The sequence below is a fragment of the Rhinoderma darwinii genome, chromosome 4 (assembly GCF_050947455.1).
Source record: "Rhinoderma darwinii isolate aRhiDar2 chromosome 4, aRhiDar2.hap1, whole genome shotgun sequence".
Lineage (NCBI taxonomy): Eukaryota > Metazoa > Chordata > Amphibia > Anura > Rhinodermatidae > Rhinoderma > Rhinoderma darwinii.
This window is the reverse complement of record NC_134690.1, coordinates 288,967,903-288,987,264: the sequence shown is the minus strand read 5'-3', so window position 1 is coordinate 288,987,264 and position 19,362 is coordinate 288,967,903. Positions and strand designations below refer to the sequence as shown.

The 19,362-nt window shown below is 43.4% G+C and overlaps 1 protein-coding gene across 3 annotated transcripts in view; it reads right to left on the bottom strand.

Moving 5' to 3' along the window:
- AIG1 (androgen induced 1) overlaps nt 1-19,362 on the bottom strand; it is a 458,548-nt gene that overhangs the window by 425,725 nt on the left and 13,461 nt on the right. The window contains exons 2-3 of one of the 3 annotated variants that reach the window (XM_075864340.1): nt 12,340-12,491; nt 10,264-11,895 (exon numbers count right to left, since the gene is read on the bottom strand). The exons of the other annotated variants lie outside the window; for them this stretch is intronic. Of the exons in view, the coding sequence (XP_075720455.1) occupies nt 11,697-11,895; nt 12,340-12,491 (351 nt within the window). The 3' untranslated portion in view covers nt 10,264-11,696. Of the gene's footprint in view, nt 1-10,263; nt 11,896-12,339; nt 12,492-19,362 lie in introns of those variants that run through there. 3 annotated transcript variants of the gene reach the window in all.

Genomic DNA, 19,362 nt, shown 5'->3' with positions numbered 1-19,362 from the left:
TTACGGACCTTACCCGCAAGGGTGCTGATGTCCTCCATTGGCCCCCTGAGGCCGTCCAGGCCTTTGAGACTCTCAAGAAGTGCTTTATCTCGGCCCCCGTGCTGATTCAGCCCAACCAAGAGGAGCCATTTATTGTGGAGGTTGACGCTTCCGAGGTGGGAGTGGGGGCCGTCTTGTCCCAGGGTACCAGCTCCCTCACCCATCTCCGCCCCTGTGCTTACTTCTCTAGGAAGTTTTCGCCCACGGAGAGTAACTATGATATTGGCAACCGCGAACTTCTAGCCATTAAATGGGCTTTTGAGGAGTGGCGGCACTTCCTGGAGGGGGCCAGACACCAGGTAACGGTCCTTACGGATCACAAGAATCTGGTTTTCCTAGAATCGGCCCGGAGGCTTAATCCTAGACAAGCTCGGTGGGCACTATTCTTTACCAGATTTAATTTCTTGGTTACCTATAGGGCTGGGTCCAAGAATATTAAGGCTGATGCTCTGTCACGTAGTTTCATGGCCAATCCTCCTTCCGAGAAGGATCCCGCTTGTATTTTACCCCCTGGTATAATCGTCTCTGCCACGGATTCTGATTTAGCTTCTGATATCGCGGCTGATCAGGGTGCAGCTCCCGGGAACGTCCCTGGGGACAAACTGTTTGTTCCCCTGCAATACCGGCTGAGGGTACTCAGGGAAAACCATGACTCCGCTCTATCTGGTCATCCTGGCATCTTGGGCACCAAACACCTCATTACCAGAAACTATTGGTGGCCTGGGTTGCCTAAAGATGTTAGGGCTTACGTCGCCGCTTGTGAGGTTTGCGCTAGGTCCAAAACCCCTAGGTCCCGACCTGCGGGCCTACTACGTCCCTTGCCCATTCCCCAGAGACCTTGGACCCATATCTCCATGGATTTTATCACCGATTTGCCTCCATCTCAGGGCAAGTCGGTGGTGTGGGTGGTAGTCGACCGCTTCAGCAAGATGTGCCACTTTGTGCCCCTTAAGAAGCTACCTAACGCCAAGACGTTAGCTTCTTTGTTTGTGAAACACATCCTGCGTCTCCATGGGGCCCCAGTCAATATCGTTTCGGACAGAGGGGTACAATTTGTTTCCTTATTTTGGAGAGCCTTTTGTAAAAAGTTGGAGATTGATCTGTCCTTCTCCTCCGCCTTCCATCCCGAAACTAACGGCCAAACGGAAAGGACCAACCAATCCCTGGAACAATATTTAAGGTGTTTCATCTCTGACTGTCAATTCGATTGGGTCTCATTCCTTCCCCTTGCTGAATTTTCCCTGAATAACCGGGTCAGTAACTCGTCAGGGGTCTCCCCGTTTTTCTGTAATTTCGGGTTTAACCCAAGGTTCTCCTCCGTCTCCCCTGGTTGTTCCAATAATCCTGAGGTAGAGGATGTTCATCGGGAACTGTGCACTGTCTGGGCCCAGGTTCAGAAGAACCTAGAGGCGTCCCAGAGCGCACAAAAGATTCAGGCGGATAGTAGACGTTCTGCTAACCCCCGGTTTGTCGTCGGGGATTTGGTCTGGTTGTCGTCCAGGAACTTGCGCCTTAAGGTCCCGTCCAGGAAGTTTGCTCCCCGATTTATTGGGCCTTATAAGGTCATTGAAGTCCTCAACCCTGTATCCTTCCGTCTGGAGCTGCCCCCATCCTTCCGCATACACGACGTCTTTCATGCTTCCCTCCTTAAACGCTGCTCCCCGTCCTGGTCCCCCTCTAGGAAACCTCCTGTTCCCGTTCTCACCCCTGAGGGGGTGGAATTCGAGGTGGCCAAGATTGTGGACAGTAGGATGATCCAGGGCTCCCTCCAGTACCTGGTCCATTGGAGAGGATACGGGCCGGAGGAGAGGACTTGGGTACCTGCTCGAGATGTTCACGCTGGGGTATTGGTCAGGAGGTTCCACCTTCTCTTCCCCACTAAACCGGGTCCTCTTAGTAAGGGTCCGGTGGCCCCTCATAAAAGGGGGAGTACTGTAAAGGATCTGCCAGGCACTACGTCTGTGGAGATTCCCAGGGTTAATCAGTCGACACCTGAGGCCAGACCTCTTAGACTGACACCGGCTCCCACCAATCAGGGTGGCAGGCTCAGGAGTGGGAGAGCCTATCGCGGCCTGGTCAGTCAGAGTTAGCTCCGCCCCCTGTCCATTTATACCTGCAGTTTTCTCTTCCTCATTGCTTGTTATTCTTTTGGATTCCTGGCCCCACTGCTGCTTGCTCCAGCCTGCTTCTGCCGTGCTTCTGCCTTGCTGCAGTTCTCCTTGACTTGACTTGCTTTGCTTTGCTTTGCCCCTGGCTTGCTTCTGTCTCCGTGCCCGCTCGGGTTACTCACTTCGTCCTGGTCCTGACTGTTCGTTCGCCGCTCCGTTTCCTCGTGGCGTTCCGTGGCTACTGCCCCTTCCCTTGCGTGTTCCCTGTTTGTTTTCCTGTGCACTTAGACAGCGTAGGGACCGCCGCCCAGTTGTACCTCGTCGCCTAGGGCGGGTCGTTGCAAGTAGGCAGGGACAGGGCGGTGGGTAGATTAGGGCTCACTTTCCCTTCACCTCCTTCCTGCCATCACAATTAAAGCAAAGTAGTGGTGACATTTACAAATTGTATTATTTTTTTTGCAGAAATTAATTTTTAATCCAAATTTTTTAAAACACAGAAAGTTTTACCAGAAAATGCAACTCAATATTTATTGCCTAGAATTTGCAGTTTTAGGAAATACCCCATATGTGGCCCTAGTGTGCTTATGGACTGAAGCATCAGCCTAAGAAGCAAAGGAGCACCTAGAGGATTTTGGGACCTTCTTTTATCAGAATATATTTTAGGCACCATGTCAAGTTTGAAGGGCTCTTGCGGTGCCAAAATAGTGAAAACCTCCCACAAGTGACCCCATTTTGGAAACTACATCTTGAGGAAATGATCTAGGGGTATAGTGAGCATATTGACCCCACAGGTTTTTTGCAGAAATTTTTGGAAGTAGGCAGTGAAAATTTAAATCTACATTTTTTCAAAGAAAATGTAGGTTTAGCTAACTTTTTCTTATTTCCACAAGGACTAAAGCAACAAAAGCACCCCAAAATGTGTAAACCAATTTCTCCCAAATAAAGCAATACCCCACGTGTGGTCATAAACGGCTGTTTGGCCACACGGCAGGGCTTGGAATGGAAAGAGCGCCATTTGGCTTCTGGAGCTCAAATTTAGCAAGAATGGTTTGCAGAGGCTATGTCGCATTTGCAATGGCCCTGACGGGACAAAACAGTGAAAACCCCCCACAAGTGACCCCATTTTGGAAACTACAGCCCTTGAGGAAATTATCTAGTGATCTAGGGGTATAGTGAGCATTTTCACCCCACAGGTTTTTTGCAGAAATTATTGGAAGTAGGCAGTGAAAATGAAAATCTAAATTTTTCCCAATAAAACGTAGGTTTAGCTAATTTTTTTTCATTCCCACAGGAACTTAGGGTATGTTCACACGGCTTAGCAAAATACGTCTGAAATTACGGCGTTGTTTTCTCCTGAAAACAGCTCCTGATTTTCAGATGTTTTTGTAAGCACTCGCGTTTTTTGGGGCGTATTTTACGGACGTTATTGGAGCTGTTTTTCAATGGAGTCAATGAAAAACGCCCCAAAAACGTCCCAAGAAGTGACATGTACTTCTTTGACGCGGGCGTCTTTTTACGCGCCGTCTGTTGACAGCGACGCGTAAAATGACACCTCGTGGGAACAGAACATTGTAAAACCCATTGAACGCAATGGGCAGATGTTTGTAGGCGTAATGGAGCCGTTTTCTCAGGCGTAATTCGAGGCGTAAAACACCCGAATTACGTCTGAAAACAGTGCGTGTTAACATACCCCTAAGGAGAACAAGCAGCAAAACTTTTGTAGAGCAGTTTCTCCCGAGTAAAGCAGTACCTCATTTGTGGTCATAAACGGCTGTTTGGACACACGGAAGGGATCAGAAGGCAAACATCACCATTTGGAGTTCAAATTTAACCGGAATGGCTTGAGGAGGCCATGTCACATTTGCAAAGCCCCTGAGTGGCCAAAACAGTGGAAACCCCTCAAGAGTGACTCCATTTTGGAAACTGCACCCTCAAGGCATTTATCTAGGGTTATAGTGAGCATTTAAAAAAATGATTAAATTAAAAATCCATGGATGTGTGATAAACTTTGAAGCACTCATTTATGCACAGACCAGGTTTGTCGGGGCAGGTTTCACAATGATAAGTTGCATCTTCTCACCCTTTTGTAACACACTTTACACCTTTTTTGGGTCCTTCCCTTTTTATCAGTGGAGGGGATTTCGCCAGGAAAGTGTTGCCCTGGTGCAATACGTGGCCAATCGCTTCTAGAAGTACTGGGGTCCTCACCTTCCTGATTCCCAAATACAAGGGCCTTAATAACCGCCTCTTGAAAGTGAAGGAATGTCTCTGTCCAGCCTGCACTTTGGTATAGCACGTAAGAGTTATACAACGCCATCTGTACCACGTGAACGGCCAGACCTTTGTTTTTGCGCATGGCACTGTACGACTTCAGTACTTGATCAGAGAGATTAACCCCTCCCATGTAGTTATTGTAGCCTAGGATGCAATCTGGCTCGGGGGTCATTGTAGTGCTACCTCGGACAGGGGTGCTGCCAGTACCGTGTATTGTGGTCAACATAAGGACGTCCCTCTTGTCCTTATACTTGACCAGCAACATGTTCTCGCTGTGAAGTGCCCTGCTTTCTCCCTTTCTTAGGGGTTGCCCAATCAGATTTTTAGAGAGGCCTCTCTGTTTTTTTGCGCACGGTGCCACATGCTGCTGTACTTCTGGTGGAGAGGCATTTAAATAGTGGGTTGCTGGTATAGAAGTTATCCACGTAAAGGTGATAACCCTGGTCCAGCAATGGGTGCACCAAATCCCACACTATTTTTCCACTAACTCCCAGGACAGGGGGGGCATTCTGGAGGTTCTATCCTGGTGTCTTTCCTTTCATAAACCCTAAACCTGTAGGTGTAACCTGAGCTACTCTCACACAGCTTGTACATTTTAATTCCATACCTCACCCTCTTGCTTTGCAGGTATTGGCAGAATTTTTGTTTCCCCTTAAAATGTACAAGAGACTCGTCTATTGCAATGTTGTTTTCGGGGTGTAAACTTCTTGAAATTTGGTGCAGAAATAATCAATGGTTGGCCTGATTTTGAATAGGCGGTCATATGTGGGGTCATCACGGGCAGGCATCATTATAATGCAAAAATTTCAGCATTATTTCAAAACGTGCCCGGGTCATTGCCATCCGGTATAACGGGGTATTGTATAAAATGTCCGCACTCCAGTATTGCCTAATCTCTGGCTTTTTTACTAAGCCCATATTCATCACCTCCGCTGCCTCTATGGGGGTCCTCCTAGCAAATGATGACATGACGTGGGGTTTTGGGCTAAAAATTACTGGGCGTATAAATTTGTCTGGGCCACGATTAAATTAACAAATTCCTCAGAGAAAAAGAGCTTGAAATAATAAATGTCTGCGAGGCTTACTGTCTGAAATCGAATTCCAGAGCTCCCTCTGAAATCTGGAGTGTGAGGCTCATAATTATCAGGGGGTGGGTTCCACATGGTATCACTAATTTGCCTCAGCTGATGTCCTGGGCCGTCTTTGTGGGGGTTCCTCATCACTGGATGAGGATTATGATAAGGAGGAGGAGGAGGTCAAGAGGAATGGGGCAATTTCCTCTTCTCCCTCGCTGGCCAATTCAGCGTCAGAGGCCACGATGGTTTATGCCTCTTCGGCTGAATAGACCCTTTGGGATGATTGGGACATTTTTATTAAGGGGTTATGTAGTGCTTCAACACTTGTAATACTCAATTTATTTTTATAGAGGTGGTTGTGTGTGTTGTGCTTTTACACATGTATATGACATTTATAAGAAAAAAAAAAAAAACGAAGAGAAGAAAAAGAAGAAAAGAATAAGAAAAATTTAGGAGAAAGAACGTCCAATACAGAACTGTAAAAAAAAAATAGAGCTACACCGGTGACACTACGCTATAAAAAATTTAGTGACCGAACGTCAGTTAAAAACAAAACAATGTCCGTCACTAACGGACACTAGCTATAAGCTGTAAATTGACACTAAAACTGTCACTATGCTATCAAAAATTTAGTGAACGAACTTCAGTTAAAAAAAACCTGAATGTCCGTCACTAACAGACGCTAACGATAAGTAGTAAATTTACTCAAACTGTATAAAAAATATATAGCTATAACTTCTGCTATATATTTTTTTACAAAACTGACGTTCGTAAACGTCCGCTACTCTAACGCCCTAACGCTATACTTTTTTTTTTTCATTTTTTTAACTGTTTTATAAAAACAAAAATAAGGCCCAAAAAAAACCTGCGTAAACAAATTACCGCTGAGACAGATTATGGCCTCAAACCAATAATTGAGCACAGATGCCGATCAATGATGACGGTCACTGATCAGCGGCCACAGGATGCACGCAGTGAATTGGTGCGAGTAGAAAAAGATGAAAAAAAACGTGCGCGAAAAAAAAATTAGCACGGATGCTGATCAGTGATGGAGGTCACTGATCAGCACACAGTGGCCGCAGGGCGCACACAGGGAGACGGTGCAAAAATACACACAAAAAAAAAGTCCTTTGCCAAAAATTGGCAGTCAGTGATGGCAGTCAATGATCCGCACTCAGCAGCAGCAGGATGTAAAAAGGGGAAGAGGGGGAAGGGGGGGGGGGGTACAGGGATAAGAAGTTTAGGGACAAAACAAGTGCTGCTGCTAAAAAATAAATAAAAAGAATGATAACTGATCAAACATCAGGAGGAAGCAGTCGGATGCAGACGTCTCATCGCAGCACAGAAGGCCTCAGAACCGGTAAGTATCAGCTCACAGACCGTAACACAAGCTCTGCTCACCGTTCCTATCCGGAATGAGGTGGGCAGAGCTGGTGGAGGGTGTTTCAAACATCCGCCATGGCTGCGCTTGGTCGGTGCAGACCGGCCTATCGTAGTGATTGGGGGGGGTGGCATCACTGCCACCTCATCACCAGTACATGGCAGGGATTGGTGCTGTCCTAGACAGCACCAATCACCACCATATCACTGTGCCCTGTGGCAAAGTGATTGGAGAAAGCCACAAATGGCCGCAATTGACCGGTCTGAATTGACCAGCCAATTGCAGCGATCGCCGATGCAGGGGGGTGAGCCATCCCCCTGGCCCTCGTGTAAAGGTGAACTGCTGTTATGAACAGCAGCCATCTTACTTTGTAACTTTACATTTTTGTATGGATACAGCAAATTGCGGGAACGCATGGCTTTCCATGACGTATCCATACAGCAAATGTCGGGAAGGGGTTAATGCCCAACTTTTGACCAAGTGGGCATTGTAAAGAAAAGTGTATGACGCTGAACAATCAGCTTCATACACTTCTCTTCATTCATATTTAGCTGTACTCACAGGACAGCGTGATCTCGCGAGATCACGCTGTGCGGTCACCTACTCCCACAGTAACTTCACCGGAGTGTCGGGAGAATGACCAGACATCGCCTCCAGCCAGGTAGTTGGCTTTAAAAAAGGCTTAGATAATTACCTAGAAAGAAAAAATATCAGTTCCTATGTCAATGTGTAAAAGTTTCCCTTCCCTTTTCGCATCCCTTGGTTGAACTTGATGGACATGTGTCTTATTTCAACCGTACTATGTAAAATCAGCTCTACCTCCCTGAACCAGGATCATCTGGACCGCCAACCCCATTTGTAATTGTGACTGACGAAGGCTTTGCACTGTCGACACATGTCATGCGTTTATTCCCTTTCATCGGCTGACACGTCGGTATGTGGAGCGCGCCTTTGGGATTATAACCCATAAATGGAGAGTGCTGATGTCTGCCATACAGATGAATCTGGACAATGTGACCCTGGTGACACAAGCGTGTGTGATATTACACAACTTCACCACGATGCTTATTTGGACACAGATGTTGAATAACATGCTGTTTCTGCTGAGGTCCCTCTAGATCAGATAACACAGAAGACCTAGATCATCTTGACTGGCTATTCGTGAAGTTTATGCGTACTATTTCCTGACCCCTGAGGGAGCAGTCACCTGGCAGCAGGACTCTATTTGTGCTGCACGTTGAATATTTATTTTTCAAGAATGGTTCTAGTTGTTATTTGATTCAGTTTAATTAGTTATACCGGTTTAGTGTAGGGACTCGAAAGAGAATGAGGAACCTTGAGGTAGGCTTGCAAGCTTATATATTTTCGCAAAAATATTTTTTTATTTGATTATTAAAAAAATGCTATTAAAAAAAATTTGTAGTACTTGGTCTTGCAAGACAGCGCTTAATTTTTGTACAACCCAAAAAAAACATTTTTGCTAAAATATAAACAAATACCTCATTATGCGTTGAATGAGCACCCTCTATCATTGGGTATGATCGACGCTCCAAGCTTTGGTAAAAATTTTAATAAAATGAAAAATATATTTATTTCTCAATCCGGCCGTTCCTCCTCTGCTTCCTGTCAGTGTGACAGTCACGTCACAATGACAGTTAGAGTACATCACACTACGTGTGTAGTGTAATGTACTCTAGCAGCGATCAAAGCTGCAAGACTAAGTGTCCCCTAGTGGGACAAGTTAAAAAAGTAAAAAAAAGTAATAAAAATGTTTTAAAAAAAGTGTAAAAATAAAAGTTAGAAGTGATATAAACATGAACTGCTTTTTTTCCTATAATAAAACTTTTATTATAGAAAAAAAATGAACACGTTAAAAAAGTACACATATCTGGTATCACCGCGTTCGTAACGACCCCCAACTATAAAACTGTAATGTTATTTTCCCCGCACGATGAACACCCCCAAAAAAATCAATAAAAAACGACGACAGTATCACAATTTTTTTGGTCACCACCCCTCCCAAAATAAAGAATAAAAAGTGATCAAAAAGTCGCATGTTCCCAAAAATAGTACCAATAAAAACTTCTATCTGTCCCGCACAAAACAAGCCCTTACACAGCTTTTTTGACTAAAAAATAAAAAAATTACGGCTCTCAGAATATGGTGACACAGAATTTTTTTTGTTTATAAATAAGTCATTTTATTGTGCAAACGCTAAAAAAAAAGGACCAAACCTATAAATATATGGTATCGCCGTAATCGTACCAACCCGCAGAATAAAGTAAAAATGTCATTTATAGCGTACGGTGAGCGCCGCAAAAAGAAAACCTAAAAAACAGTGTCAGAATTCCTGTTTTTTTGCTCAGGATTGCAAAAAAATGGAACAAAAAGTGATAAAAAAAAATAAATCGCATGTACCGCAAAATGGTACCAATAAAAACTGCAGCTCCTCCCGCAAGAAATAAGCCCCACACCACTCTATTGATGGAAAAATAAAAAAGTTATGGCTCTTGGAAAGCGGGGAGTGAAAATCTAAAATATGAAAGCAAAAAATGGATCAGTCCTGAAAGGGTTAATTCATTTCTAATGAAAAAACGTATTACCACATGTGCGGTATTTCCGTACTCGGGAGAAATTGCTTTATAAAAAATGGTTGTTTTTTTCCTCCTTTATCCCTTGTGAAAATGAGAAAATGCAACATTTTAGTGGAAAAAATGTTGATATTAATTTTCGCGCCCTAATTCTAATAAACTCTGCAAAAGACCCGTGGGGTGTAAATGCTCACTATACCCTTAGAAAAATTCCTTGAAGGTTTTTCCAAAATGGGGTCACTTTTGGGGGAGTTTCCACTGTTTTGGTCCCTCCAGTGCATTGCAAATGCGACATGGCACCGAAAACCATTCCAGCAAAATCATAAATCCAAATGGCGCTCCTTCCCTTCTGAGCCCTGCTGTGGGTCCAAACAGCAGTTTATTACCACATATGGGGTATTGTCGTAATCGGGAGACATTGCTTTACAAATGTTGGGGTGCATTTTCTTCGTTATTCCTTGTAAATAATAAAAATTTCTATGTTGTTTCAGAAAAAAAGTAAATTTTTATTTTTACAGACTAATTACAATATATTTAGAGAAAAACCTGTGTGGTCAAAATGCTAACTATACCCCTAGATAAATACCTTAAGGTATACCTTAAGATAATACCTTAATTTTTTTTTCAAAAGTGCTGCCAAAATAGAGTAAAGAGATGGAAATATATATTTAATTTAAAAAATTGTGCAGTATGTATGTACATATGTGACATATTGCAGTTAAAAATAGGGAAAAATGATAATTTTTACAAAATTTCTTCAATTTCTCTATTTTTTAATTAATTTCCGCAAATCGTATCAGTCTACTTTTACCACTAAAATAAAGTACAACATGTGACGAAAAAACAATGTCAGAATTACTTGGATATTCAAAACTTTCACAGAGTTATTCTCTGATAAAGTCAGACATACCAGATTTGACAAATCTGGCTTGGTCATTAAGGTACAAACATGCCCGGTCATTAAGGAGTTAAGTCCACTGTTCATCGGACAACAGAGCTAAACAACAGATGATCGTCCTGATTGTGACAGTAATCGCACCATGCTCAGTAGGTCACATTATATGAACACTAACATCTGACGTGTAAAGTTAGAAACACCCAAGTACGCTACACAATCAATAAAGACACAAGTTGTTTTTTTTCAGTATTTTTTTTTAAACTCAACTAAGTATTTAGCAGAAAATACAAAATAACCAACATGGTTAGCATATGCACCAACATGGTGCCAACAAACACGAGAAAATATCTCCAAAATGACAGCTCAAAAAGTTAATTGGCTTATGGTCCAGCAGCAGAGGCGGCAGGTTGACCTGTGGAATGTCAGACATATTGTGGTCATGATGATGGCCTTGGTAGGGGTATGCCACGTTCCCTGTGTAACCTGGCCTGCTTGATGAGGGGCCATAGTAATCGGGATGCACGTTCAGGCCTCTATCCTGACTGAACAGGCTAGGTGTCAAATCGTACGTAGGCCTATATTTTGCGTAGTCCGTGTAGGCGGCGGTCCAGGAATGACCGGGTTTGGTAATGGCGCTCCACTATCGATGTGCTCTTAATTGTGGAGACGCCACAAGTCGACTGCCCAGAAGATGGCCCTGGGATCGTTGGGTGGCATTGCTGCCTGGATTATTGCTCCCTGGTCTCTAAGCCGACGTTCGGGAGGTAGAAGTCTTAGGCCTTATTTACACGAACGTGTGCGCTTTGCGTGCGTAAAAAACGGTGCGTGTCTGCGCGCGTTGCAGTTCCGTGTGTCATCAGTGTTTGGTGCATGTCTGCGTTATTTTTGCGTGTATGGCATCCTTATGTCAAGTGGTTTTGACGTATGCAAAATGAAATGAGGGAGTTGGTTTTCTTTTTCTCATCTTTATTTGAACAACTGTTGTGCGAATCACGCACAGCACACGGATGTGCCTCCATGTGATATCCGTGATTTTCACGCACCCATTTACTTCAATGGGTGCGTGATGCGCAAAAAACGCTCAAGTATACGACATGCAGTGAGTTTCACGTAGCGGACACACACGGAATGTCTGAATGGCCCCATTGACTTACATAGGCCCGTGCGACGTGCGTGTTTTTTACGCGCGAATCACGGACTTGAAATACGCTCGTGTAAATAAGGCCTAAGATGAGGGGTAAGGCTTCGAAGGAAGGTCTCCTCTGGCTTTTCTGTAGTGCCCCTGTTTAGGTACTCCAAGACTCTTGAATCAATACTAGCCATGTTGTCCTATACCGCAGCACAAGCAGCAGACACGCGGCTGCAATGAGAAGGGCTTGAAGCAACCCTGGTTGTAGGCGATGGCTGGAACGCGCCCTCTGTGGGGATATGAGGAGATACGCTACTTGAAGTAGACTGTGGTTCTGGCTCCTCAAGCTGAGTGGTATCAGAGTCCACTTCCTGCGCATCTTCCAGATTGTCACTTGTTCTGTTTAAGAAAATAAAAAAACTTAAATAAAATCATATTTAATTACAAGTAAAATTTGTTGAACATAATTTTTGCATAATTAACAATGGATGTCCTTTCCTCATAATAGGCCATCTACTGTATTGTTGGGGGTGCGACTACATGCACCCACAACTATCAGCTGTATTGATCGTGGCACTTTGAACCAGTTAGTACTGTCAATTCCTGACACACTTGTAGTTGGTGTTCACAGAAGTATATACCGTAAAACGCCGCTACAATTCGTGTGTGCGTTTGACATTACAAGCAAGTAAAAAGAATGAAGAGGAAGCAGGCCTCGTAGAAGCACCGCTGGCACAAAAAAATAGGCCTGTAATACGGCATGATGAACATTGCCTTAATTTTTTTAAAACAGATTACAGTAAAGATAAAAAGATGCGCCAAATTCATAAAAAGAGAACTTACGGTCGAAGGTCCATGACCCCCTTCAAGAAAATCAGCTGCTGGGTGAACATAGGCTTTTTTTTTAGATGGAGCCTCTCCACTTTTCCCAACTTTGTTCTGCTCATGGCGAAATTGGTCCCAACAAGAGTTCCACCGGGTTTTAACTTTGTGTACTTTAAAAGATAAAAATAAAAAAAATATTAGGAAAAATGTGGTTATTAATGCATTATACATAGTACAGGCCATATGTATGATCGTTGGCGGTCAAACTAGATGCACCCACGCGTATCAGCTGAAGGGGCCGTGGCGATTGTGCGAGTATTCCGTTTATCCTGTGACACATTTGGAGCAGCGCATACTGTATACCACACCTATAGTTATGAGCATAGTAATGAGTCGGTAATCATTGAAGTGGCCGCAGCGCTCGCACATGAACAGCGGCTTTTTTTTTTTTTTAAATTGCGTGGTGCGTAAAAGTTTCACCAGAAACAAGCATATATTAATGGCATAATCTCAAAATAGGTCATAAATAATAAAATTACAGCAAAGTAGAATGTGTGTATTTACTTACTTTGTGGCGCTGTGCACAAGTTCCCTGCTCCCAACGACGACGCTGCAACAGCTCCTTTGAAAGTTCCTCCCACGCAGCATCCTTTTTGTAGCGGTCGTGGTACGATTCTGACCACATATCCTACAGTTCTGGGTGGTCATGCACCATTGTGATCAGTCTTTCCACATCCATCTTGTGTGTTGAATGCTAGGAACTATGGCACGCCCTGCCATTGCTTGGCAACGGATCCGTCAAAAACGGATGGCACACGGATGCCTTCCGTGTGCCGTCGTTTATTTTGACGGGCCCATAGACTTCAATGGGCCCCACGGTCACTGAACGACGGACAAAAGTAGGACATGTTCTACTTTTGACGGAACGGACGAACGGAACCGTCAAAACAACGGAAGTGTGCATGGTCCCATTGAAATGAATGTGTTAGGGTGCTAGCAGTTAAAAAAACAGATAGCACCCTGAAGAAAATAATTGAAGTGGGCATGAGGCCTTACTCTGTTCTTTTACTGAACCGTAGAGAAATGTCTTGTACACATTTATCTTCTAGACATACGATTCAATATTCGTCTGTAACGAACGTACAATGCTAGTTTGACACACTAAACTGTTCTTATATTTCTTCATATTTTCTCAATAAAAAGTTATTCTTGGAAAAAAAAAATGCTTTTCTTTTAGAGATACATCTGTTCTGTATTCTCAGCTGTATCTACCACTATTCACTGAATCCGTCAGTCCCGCGGACCTGACAGGTTCAGTGTCGGCGTGTATTGCGTGTCTCTGACACGCAGGATCCACCTGTAAACGATCACATCAGAGTTCCTAACTTAGATGTGATAGATCACAGGTGGATCGTGCGTGACCCGCTGACACTGAACGGACTGACGGATTCAGTGAATAGCACTAGATACAGATGCTCTGTATAGAGAATACAGAACTGCTGTATCTCCAAAAGTAAAACAAATTTTTAATAAAAAACAAATTAATAAGTCACACTGATTGATCTATTTATTAAAAAAAAAGCCCTCAAAAGGTCAATAGACTGTTTCCTTAAGGCTGGGTTCACACGAGCACATTAACGTCCGTAATGGACGGACGTATTTCGGCCGGAAGTCCCGGACCGAACTCAGTGCAGGGAGCTGGGCTCCTAGCATCGTAGTTATGTACGATGCTAGGAGTCCCTGCCTCTCTGCAGGACAACTGTCCCGTACTGTAATCATGTTTTCAGTACGGGACAGTTGTCCTGCAGAGAGGCAGGGACTCCTAGCATCGTACATAACTACGATGCTAGGAGCCCGGCTCCCTGCACTGAGTTCGGTCCAGGACTTCCGGCCGAAATACGTCCGTCCATTACGGACGTTAATGTGCTCGTGTGAACCCAGCCTAAGGGGTTAATGTACTTACGCTTAGAATTCTTCACCTGTCCCTAACTGCCACTTTTCGGGTTCTCCGGCTGCATCTGTTTGCACACTGATGAGTCACAAAAGCGGGCTATTCATGAGCCAGTACAGTGACGTGTACGCTTGCTCTGCTGTGACTACCACAGAAACAGTAACGAAGTGCAGAGATTGTGAATAGACATCCTGTGGAATGTCTATTGACTGTCTAAACACTTCAGTATCGTTAAAGTGTTCGAATAAGACAGCACATAGCGATCTAAAAGGATCCCTATGCACTGCCTTAATGAATGGAGAGAAGTGCATGACGCTGATTGGTCAGCGTCATACACTCCTCTGTACAACGCCCACTTGGTCAATAGTAAAACACCCCCAGTTGTCCATTGAGAATCTCATTAGCATAAATCTAAAATCGCTAATAAAGTGGTGAAAATAGATTGTTTTTTAAAATAAAAGCACTGCTGTCATCTACATTATAGTGCCCATCTCCTTATGTAGGAGATACGGCACTTATAATGTGGTGACAGAGCCTTTTTAATCAATTTTTTCTATAAAACAGAAGGTTTTACAAGAGATACGCAACTCCCACATGTGGCCCTAGTGTGCTACTGGACTAAAACACAGGCCTGAGGAGCAAAGGAGCACCTCATGGATTTTTCTGGCCTTCTATTTATTAGATTATATTCTAGGTATCATGTCAGATTAGAAGAGGTCATGTGGTACCAAAACAAAGGAAACACCTAAAAAAAGGAACTTATCTAGGGGTGTAGTGAGCATTTTGACCCCATAGGTGTTCCATAGTTCTTTTTAGAATTGGGAAGTGAAAATGAAAAATTGGATTTTTTTTCCACTAAGACATAGCTTTAGCTCAAAATTCTTACACAATAAAGGAGAAAAAGCACCCCAACATTTGTAAAGCAACTTCTCCAGAATAGGGAAATACCCCATTTGTGGGCATAAACTGCTGTTTGGGCACACGGCTAGGATCCGAAGAAAAGGAGCGCCATTTGGCTTTTAGAGCGCAGATTTTGCTGGATTGGTTTCTCGGCACCATGTCGCTTTTGCAAAGCCCCTAAGGTACCAGTACAGTAAGTACCCAAAAGTGACTCCATTTGGCAAATTACACCCATTGAGGAATTCATCTAGGGGTGTAGTGAGCATTTTGGCCCCACAGGTGTCTCCTCGATTTTAATAGAAATGGGCAATGAAAATGAAAAATTACATTTTATTCCAATAAGACATAGTAGTTGTAGTTAAAAATTTTCAACAAATAAAGAAGAAAAAGCACCCCAACATGTGTAACGCAACTTCTCCAGAGTAGGGAAATACACCATATGTGGTAATAAACGGCTGTTTGGACACATGATAGGGATCAGAAAGGAAGGATAACCATTTGGCATTTGGAGCGAAGATTTTGCCGGATTGATTCCAGGGCACCATCTTGCATTTACAGAGCCTCTGAGATACCAGTACAGTAAAAACCCCTGAAAGGTAACTTCTTTGGTAAACTACACCCCTTGGGGAATTAATCTAGGGGTGTAGTGCGCATTTTGACCGCACAGGTTTTTACTGAATTTGTTAGAATTCGGACGTGAAAATAAAAAAATGCAGTTCTAGCTCAAAATTTCGCATTTTAACAAGTACTATAGGAGAAAAGCACCTCAACATTTGTAAAGCGCTTTCCTCTGCGTACAGCAATACCCCATTTGCGATTGCAAACTTCTGTTTGGACACACGGCAGAACTCAGAAGGGAAGGAGCGCTGTTTGACTCCTTGAGCGTATATTTTGCTGAATTGGTTTCTGGGCGCCATGTCGCATGTGCAAAGTTTCCTGAGGTACCGGTACAGTAGAAATTCCCCAATGTTACCCCACATTTGAGAATTTACCCTTCAAGGAATTAAATTAAGGTTGTAGTGAATATTTTGACACCACAGGTGTTTGATAAGGACAAAAAGAAAATGAGGCAGCACTACCAAATATTTTGATGAAGATCCTTTTATTCCACATTTGTGCAACGTTTCAAGCTTGAAAAAGGCTCACACCGAGCTGAAACGTTGCACACACGTGGAATAAAAGGATCTTCATCCAAATATTTGGTAGTGCTGCCTCATTTTCTTTTTGTCCTGATTGAGGGGTCACTCTTGGACTGTGACCTAGGAGGCGTGCATCCGCTTTAGAAAAATCCATCCTGTGCTGCTGATTTGCATCTATCTACAGGTGTTTTATAGATTTTATTAGAATTGGGCCATGAAAATTTAAATCCACAATTTTTTTAATAAGATGTCGTTTTAGCTCAACATTTTTACAAGGAATACAGGAGAAAAGATACCCCGAAATTCGCCACACAATTTCTCCTGAGTAAGGCAATACCCCATATGTGGCCGTAAACTGCTATTTGGATACATAGCAAGGCTCTAAAGGGAAGGAGCGCCGTTTGGTCTTCGGAATGGAGATTTTGCAAGATTTGTTTTCTGACACCATGTTGCATTGAGCTAAGGTACCAGTACAGTGGAAAGCCCCGAAAAATTACCCCATTTTGGAAACTACATCCCTCAAGTATCTAAAAGTATAGTGAGCATTTTTACCCTACAAGTGCTTTGCAAAATTTAGTACACAATAGATGTTGCAGATTGAAAATTGCCATTTTTCCACAGATATGCCATTTCAGTGCCCAATATGTTGTGCGCAGCTTGTACCACTGGAGGCACACCCCACATAAATTGTTAAGCGCGTTCTCAAGAGTACAGTAATACCCCATATGTGGTCATAAACTGCTGTTTGGGCACATTGCCAGGCTCAGAAGGACCACCATCTTGCTTTTTGAGCGCAGATTTTGCTTGGTAGTAATTTTGTTTGGGGTTTTACTGGTATTTCAGCTTATAATGTGGGGGCATATTTAATCTGTATGTAGAACATCAGGGTATATGTACAGTAAACTGGGCGGAGTACCTCAGGGCATAATAGGATGATGTAATAATGGGGTGAATGAATAATAAAATTAATAATCTATGGATTGGTATGCTACTCTTTGAACCAATCCTTTATGCACAGGTCGGGTTTTTAAGGTATTACACAAAATATATGCCCAACAGTATTGCCTAATCTTCGACTTCTTCACTAGCCTTATAAGCAGCACAATGCCCTAAAGTTTCCTCATCTTTGCTGCATCTACCGGGCCCACCTATGGGGTCTAGAAAATGATGATGTTGGTTTTTTAGTAAAAAACTACTGGACCTAAAGAATTTGTCTGGTCCGTCATTTAGCATAATTTTGCATCATTGCGTTCCGAGGGTCATAACGTGTTATTTTTCCGTTAACGGAGCTGTGTAAGGGCGCGTTTTTTGTGGATCGAGCTGTAATTTTTATTGGTTCCATTTTGGGGTACATGCGATTTTTTGTTTATCACTATTTATTCCATATTTTGGGAGACAATCGAAACCCAAAAACCGCAATTCTGGCACAGTTTTGTTTTTTCTTTTTGACAGCGTTCACCGTGCAGTATAAACATGTTAATTTTATTCTGTGGGTCGATACGATTACCGCCATACCAAATTTATATAGGTTTTTTTTACGTTTTACTACTTTCCCACAACAAAAATACTCTTTTTCTAAAAAAATCATGTTTTAGCGTCGCCATTTTCTGGCAGCCATAAACTCTTTTATTTTTCAGTTCATATCGACATGAGAGGGCTTTTCTTTTTTTTGTGTAAGAAATTGTAGTTTTTGTGGGCACCATTTGGGGTACTTGCGACTTCTGATCACTTTTTATTAATTTTATTTGAGACTAGATGACCAAACAAAGAAATGCTGTCAGTTTTTTATTTCTTTTTTTTACCCTGTTTACCGTGCAGTAAAAATAACGTGATATTTTTATAGTTCAGGACGTTCCGAACGCGGCAATATCTATTATGTATAGTTTTTTTTCCGTTTTTTTCAATTATAAAAGGACTTTATCAGGGAAACAGGGCGATTATTTTTTCACACTTACTTGGGGACTTGAAGATCTGATCCTCTGATCCCCTGTACAATACACTGCACTACGTATGTAGTGAAGTGTATTGTAACGGTCATTCTTCAACTGACAGTTAAGCCTATTAGGTCCGGTGGGGTACAGAGGGAGCCCACTCCCTCTGTCAACCACTTAAATGCGGCAGTCGCTATTGACTAAGGCCATTTTCAAAACAATGAAGTTCTGTGTGTGTATTCACATGGCCGTTTTGGTTTTTTTAACAGCCGAGGATACAAGCTTTCAAAAAATAGGACATGTCCTATTTTTGTCCGTTTTCACGGCCAGATAGCTCCTATAGAAGTCAATAGATCAGTTTTTACCGGCCGTTTTTCAGGAATCAATCCCTGTAACGGCTGGTAAAAACTGATCCTGGCCAAGGACTCCCCGCACACAGCGCTGAAGCCCCTCACAGCACTATCCATATATTGACAGTGAAGTCAGGGTATTCAACTATGGAGTCCCCAGCCAGAGAAACGCAAGATCTCTGGCAGGGGACTCCTGTTTTTGGAAAGCCATTGACGATAGCACCCCCTGCCTGTAGATAGCAAACCCCCCCCTCTGAAAAGATCGCCACTTTAGCTCCCTGTAGGAGCAAAATCCCCGGCAGCTAGACCCCGCTCTGTTTGGGGATTCCACTCTTGGAGAAGCCCCTGGCGTCACTATACATATATGGACAGTGACGTCAAGGGGTTACTCCTGCAGCAGAATCCCCGCCCAGAGGGCTGCTGACGGCAAGGGATTCCGCTCTAATATAAAGCCCCTGACGTCACTGTCCATATACGGACAGACGTCAGGTGCTCCGTCTATGAGAGGAATCCCCGGGCAGAGGGATTCCGCTCCTACAGGTAGTTACAGTGGCGATATCTACAGAGGCTGTGCTGTCGACAGTGGGGTGGCGCTATCTAAGTGGGCACTGTGGCACTATATGGGAGGTGTCTCACTACCTACATGGGTACCGTGACACTATGTGGGCTTTGGTACTATCTATAGTGGGCACTGTGGCACTATGTGGGCACTAGCTCTATATGGGCATTATCTACAGTGGGCACTGTGGCACTATCTACAGGGACATTGC